At 36.8% G+C, this 6,282-nt stretch overlaps 1 protein-coding gene across 2 annotated transcripts in view; it reads right to left on the reverse strand.

Annotated features, from left to right (window-relative positions):
* Positions 1 to 2,306: 2,306 nt before the first annotated feature.
* The window catches only part of LOC107581476 (dimethylaniline monooxygenase [N-oxide-forming] 5-like), a 9,771-nt gene continuing 5,795 nt past the window's right edge, over positions 2,307 to 6,282 (reverse strand). Inside the window, exons 2-9 of one of the 2 annotated variants that reach the window (XM_016267053.1) lie at positions 5,344 to 5,505; positions 5,000 to 5,188; positions 4,736 to 4,901; positions 4,458 to 4,600; positions 4,154 to 4,353; positions 3,631 to 3,986; positions 3,268 to 3,340; positions 2,307 to 3,158 (exon numbers count right to left, since the gene is read on the reverse strand). In XM_016267053.1, coding sequence (XP_016122539.1) covers positions 2,729 to 3,158; positions 3,268 to 3,340; positions 3,631 to 3,986; positions 4,154 to 4,353; positions 4,458 to 4,600; positions 4,736 to 4,901; positions 5,000 to 5,188; positions 5,344 to 5,475 — 1,689 coding nt within the window. In that variant the 5' untranslated portion in view covers positions 5,476 to 5,505 and the 3' untranslated portion in view covers positions 2,307 to 2,728. Of the gene's footprint in view, positions 3,159 to 3,267; positions 3,341 to 3,630; positions 3,987 to 4,153; positions 4,354 to 4,457; positions 4,601 to 4,735; positions 4,902 to 4,999; positions 5,189 to 5,343; positions 5,525 to 6,282 lie in introns of both variants that reach the window. The other variant, XM_016267054.1, reaches the window with a different exon arrangement.

Below are 6,282 nucleotides of genomic sequence, written 5' to 3' on the forward strand. Positions count from 1 at the left end.
CTTTAGGCAGATGCAGGAAGTAGAAATAAATAATGAGATTTATACTTGTTTCTATACAGTATGTCATACATCTCAACTGTGGTAGAGAATATGTTGATTTTACCTCCTATAGACCAAAGCAGTGAAATACTGTATAAAACTATTTAACTGGTGTCTAGAAAAAGACAAAAAAATATATCATAGTATATATAGGCTTTACTTTGAGCATATGTGTATGATGACAGTGCTGTTAATAAGAAGTTACCACAATGTACTGTTTAGTTTGTTTAACTTAATTAACTTTTAAGTTAAACAAAAATCTTTATATTTAATTTTATAATTACTTATACTGTCTTTGAAATTTGGTTAAAGTGTACTGCTTAATGTACTGACAAGTATTTGTGGTAAACTAAATTATATTTGATGTCTTCTCAATAGAAACTTGTATGCCATTGTCACAATCTCTAACTGGAGTGCCCACGAGCTCTGCTAGAGAGCACGCCATCCCGTACCCTTTACCAATCAACCCGGGCTCCATTTCCCATAATCCTTTGCTTGGACTCATCAGTTCACAGCTGTTCCTATTAGGACGACTATAAGAATTGCACACACACATACTCTGCTGGTGATTGTTTAGCCTGTAATGTTTCTTGTCATCTGCCTTGCCTTGCCTTTTGTGTTTTTGATCTTGGACTTTTAATCTGTTTTGTGATCGTTTGCTGCCTGCCCTGACCTTCGCCTGTTTTATGGATTACTATTTTGCCTCTGCCTTGGATTACTATTGTTTGCTGTTGTTTCAACCCTGCCTGTCTGACTACATTTTGCTCAAATAAAGCCTACATTTGGATTCATCACTTCGTGTCATGCCTCCATGTTACAGTCATGTATTTAAATATATTTGTAATTACACATTTGTAACGATTTAGTTGCAGTTTAGTACTTTTAAAATATATTAACTTTAAACATAATATTGAATAACACTACAGTTCAAATTATAATCTTTACATGTGCTTTACTATGTTAGTCAACACATCAAGATAAGTACTTCATTGAAGCATGACAAAAGCATATGAAACAAATTGTTTATTAAACAATGATTTTAAGTAAAACATTTAATTTGATACATTTACTTAAATTTACTCTCTTTAAGTACACTGCCTTTTATTTATCAATATTTATTACCTGCAAGATACTGTTTTTTTAAATATACATTTAAGATTTTAAGTACACTACTTGTGCACATTCAATACAATTAATTACTCTTCTTTTTGACAAGGGAACCTAAGCATAAAACGTAGTGGTCCATTATTGTTCCTATGTAATCCTTTGTGTATTTACTACACAGTAGATAGTACTATACTATAGGCCTCCAATTCTTGTATGCATATGACCCTGTTGCATCATCACTAGTGTATCCTATGTCAAAATGTACATAGTGAAATCAACCTGCCAAACACTGACAGTAGCTTCTGAATGTGATCGTCTACAACATACAGCCTCTGCAAATATTTGCATAAAATAACAGACAATTTTTTTAAGAACAACAGTGAAATTAAACAATATTAACTGCACATTAACTAATCAAATAATTATATTAGTGTCAATAAAATGTTTGTGGCATTGTATCTTACCAAGTGTGAAGCAGCGAGTGAATAATTTAATTTATTCAGTTCAGAGTAATGGGAAACTTTCACCACACCCCCTTTAGGGTTGTAAAATAGGCAGAGATTCATTTATTTTTAACCCTATCTGGTCAATGTTCAACTAGATAATGTTGACATAGTTTTAGATATTTAGTTTTAGTTTAATCACCACACAGTCCTGTTAATCACATGAAACAACACACATCCACAGAAACACAGAAGTGTTACCCAGGATGCATTATGGCACAAAAGTATAAGTTTTTATGTTTATTAGTTTTGATTTAATATTACAGATCTCCTCTACATGGTGAAAATTTATATTTCTGTTTTACGTTGCCTGCAAAACTTTTTGAGGGAACACAAATGCATTGAAATAGTTTTTTCCTCCCATCTCATATTTTTTTCTATCACCACATCACCTTATAGTTTCTTTATTCTAGTTAATCTAAAAATGTGTTACAGTTCATATTGCTCTGCATACTGGATCTCACACAGTGCACTTTATACATGCAGCAACATCTCAAGTGTGTACTAAGAGCAGTAAACACGCAATAAGCATAAGACATAAAATAAGTGAACTTTTTTGAAACACGACAAAAGACTTAAAACATTGATTTAAAAGCTAATTTAAAACTTTCAATTTGACATAAAAGTGCACTATTAAAAACAATCATCAAAGTCTACTTTAAGTACACAAGTTGCCTTTTATTTCATTAATATTTATCTATGAGTACATATTTAGAGAAAATTAACATGCTAAAAAAGACTTGCTAACAACTGCAAAAGTTGAAAGTGGTGCATACTTGTAATTTTAACACAACAACCATCAGTTTGTTGCTAGTGAATTAAAACCACACAATTATATTAAAATAATTACATACACATTACAGGCACATAAAATCAGTTATTTTACAATCAAATTAAATGCTCATTATACACAAACTGTTTTAAAAATGTTAAGGTACTTGCTGATAAATATCAATATCAAGCATATGCACTGTGTCAATTTAGACATTTTCATGATGTTGACTATGGTTTACCACAACGGAAAGACATTTCTTAAGATGTTATATTTCATATAAATGTTTTTGATTCATATTGCATGATCACTGTGTGGTCAGTGGCAATGGTACAAATGCCCTGATCTTGTCGAGGAGTGATGAAGGGTCTGCTATGAGTGTGTGCAGACTGGCTCTGCTGTAATACAGAGCAGACAGCAGCGCTGCAACAGACACTGAGAATATGAGTGAAAGAGAGGAGCGCTGTGACTGCGGCTCTGGTGTACAGCGTGTTCTCAGGGGCTCTTTGACTCGATCCCACTGAGTCAGGATGGCCTGACGTGCACCTTCCCATCGGCGCGGCCCATGAAGACGAAACTGGTACGGGGTGCAGGGCCCAAAGATGACATTCAGAGCCAGTCTAGGGTCTGTCAGGAGCAACTTCAGGATAGAAGGATGGACACCCACTTGTTTAGCCAACTCATCCATGTAGGGGATGTAGTCCACCTGGATGGTGTGTCTCTGGGCAGCCACATACCTGCACGAGAACACGATTAAGATCAAGATCCACTGAAAATACATACTTTAATTGTAGAAATTGTGTAAGTGCTGTTTTATATAGCCTTTTTAAATCAAATGTGAAGAACCTTCGAGCCATAGCTTCCTCTTTTGCTTTAATGTCCTTCATCATTCCAGTCACTGGAGGCAGTTTGCACAGTCCTAAGTGAGAATATCACAGCTTAAGTACAAAAACACTGTATACGTAATGTTCTGCCATATTCATATAGGTCATGTACAAGTACTACAGTATGTTGTCATACTATAACTTTCAGAACTCAAAACCAGTCCAAACTGATGATGATGAAAAACAGAATTATTGTCTAAAGTTCTTTGTTTAATTCTACAGGGTGTAAAATCCTCACGAAAAACTATTACAACATTCTGGTGAAAATATACATTAGGAACACCCTGTATTTTTCTGTGTAGACGGTCAGCGTCATGTTTGATACCTTTAAAAACACGAGTGGCCCAGCGCGCCTGCATCTCAGAGATGGGCATAATGGCTCCCAGAGGCTGGATCAGACCAATCACGGCTAAAGTTGGCCGCTCCAGTCCTGGGGGATATACGTATTTGTACAGGGATACTTTGTTCTTTGAGACAGGAATTACATGTGAAGACAGGAAGGGGAATGAGAAAGTGTAGCCCGTGGCAAACACCACCAGATCAATGTCTTCTTCAACAGTGCCATCCTCAAACATCACACTTGATCCACGAAACTCTTGAACGTTTGGCTTGACTGAGACAGTACCGGAGAGGATGCGGTTTGGTAAGTCATCATTGACCATGGGATGTTGGTTGAAAACACTGGGGAAAAACAATAGACATTATATAATGTAATTGATTGCAGAAAAGAAGCTTTCATTGATTCGGTCTTGTTCTACTTGTAAAAAGATGACCTCTTCATGCTAAGGTACCAATACTAAGAGTGACCAACATAATCAGAGTCTTATTTCTTCTAACGTTCACAGTACCTGTGTGCAGGCTGCAGCCCATAGAGCTTGTGGTTGAACCGTTTATTGAGTTGTTTCTCTCCAAAATTGTTGATAAATCCAACAGGCAACATTTGAATAAGCCAATTACTCATTCTCTTATTAAATAACATATCAGCTGGAACACCATTGTCTCCTACACGATTTAGTATCCAAGATCCCCTTCGGGTGCTCAGATAAACCTGGAATTAAAGTAAGGGAAACAATGTGGAAAACAGAGGCTTCAATAGAAGTAAAATAATTCACACACTATAATTTTTTTTATTCTGTAGATGTAGCATATCACCTGTTTGGCCATTCTGCTCAGCTCCACAGCAATATCTCCTCCAGAGTTCCCAATACCAATCACAACTACCCTCTTCCCTCGCCATTCTTCAGGGTTTTTGTAATCACGGCTGTGGAAGAATTTTCCCTTAAACGTGTTTATTCCTACAGAGAGGATTTGAATGAGGCCTAGTGACTCTTGTACACCAAAGTTTATTATGATTGTTTAGTCTTTATTGACATAGTGTTGTTGCACTTTGCACATACACTCTATTTGCTTAGTCATCACATGTACTGCACCTGGAAAGTCCTGTAGAGGGAGCTGAGGGTGACAGTGGTGTCCAGTGCAAACCATCACAGCATCAAACACCTGCTTCTCTCTCCGACCATCTTTAGACTCTGTCTCTACATCCCACTGTCCAGAGTGAGAGAAGTCTGGCCTTGGTGTAACATGAAGGACTTTTGTCTGGGAAACACAAAACATGAACTTGTGAATCTTTGAAAACAGTATAGTATGTTGAAAACTTCACAGTTTTAATGTCATCAAAACCTTTCAGTTCTGACCTGGAAGCGGATGTGCCGTTTGAGCTGGAAGTGGTCAGCGTACATCCGGAAGTAGTCCATGATGAGGGAGTTGTGCATGTAGTTTGGGAAGTGGGCAGGGATCGGGAAGTCACTGAAACACATCATCTCCTTTGATGTGTTGATAATCAAAGAGTGGTAAATGCTAGCACGATCTGGATCTGGATTTTCCTAAGATGGAAAGACAAGCAAAGTGGATCAGTTTCTTGCAGCATGTTTTTTATTGCTGCTTTGCAATAAACTGTACCTTAGGGCTCAGTGCTTGGCCCCGTTTTTTTCTTCATATGCACAACTTCAATGGACCCAATCATACAGACATATCTCACCTTAAACCTCCAGAGTCCTCCAATGTCATCACTAGTCTCAAAGCACACTGGCTCCAGATCTTCATCCAAGCAGCATTTTATACAGGCCAGCCCAGAGGTTCCTCCTCCAATCACAGCAACACGTTTAGCCATGATGATCCACAATAGTCAGACTTAAGACAGCTGGACATGATAGAAAAATCTGAATTAAAGGAATAGTTTATCAAAAATGGTCACCAATTTTGCACATCCTAGAAGTTCCAAACCCATGATTTTCATTCTATTACGGAATTTTGTCATCTTTTCAGAAGCATGAAACTATACACCAGTGTTATTTCCATGATATCTCAAATTATGCACGTTTTTATAGATTTGTTATGCGTGTTTGATAGCTTATATCACACAACAAAATTTTTGCATAATTTTACAAACTGAAATTTATGCAGAGAAAATGTTCTGTTCACATGTGACATTTTCCTTTTATATCTCAAGCTTAATGTACTGTATACATTAACATGCATTAGGCTATGTAATATGCCAACTGGTTGGAATGCATCTACACTTTCCATCCCTGTGTTTCACCCTTTCAAAAAAAACAACAAAAAAAGCCATGCATATTACATAACATGTTGTGTATATCATCTCAAATAAATTCATATTTATTTGATGCTGCCTTTGTAAAAGACGTGTTAAAGCGCTTCCAACAAAATGAGAAAGACCACCAGAAAGACAGTCATAAATCGGGGAGAAACACGAGTGTATTCCAGCAGAATAATTCATGGGATGTTGTTCATTAAATCAAGTGACCACAAGACCATTTTGGTGATCAGAATAGTGATGTACATGACTCAGTGAAGGGTCAGCTGAACCGTACTGAACAGTGAAAGTTTTCAAAGATCATAATAGTGATGTACATGACTCAGGGAAGGGTCAGCTGACCCGTACTGAACAGTGAAAGTT

This window comes from Sinocyclocheilus grahami, unplaced genomic scaffold (genome assembly GCF_001515645.1).
Source record: "Sinocyclocheilus grahami isolate Dianchi unplaced genomic scaffold, SAMN03320097.WGS_v1.1 scaffold35.1, whole genome shotgun sequence".
Classification (NCBI taxonomy): Eukaryota; Metazoa; Chordata; class Actinopteri; order Cypriniformes; family Cyprinidae; genus Sinocyclocheilus; species Sinocyclocheilus grahami.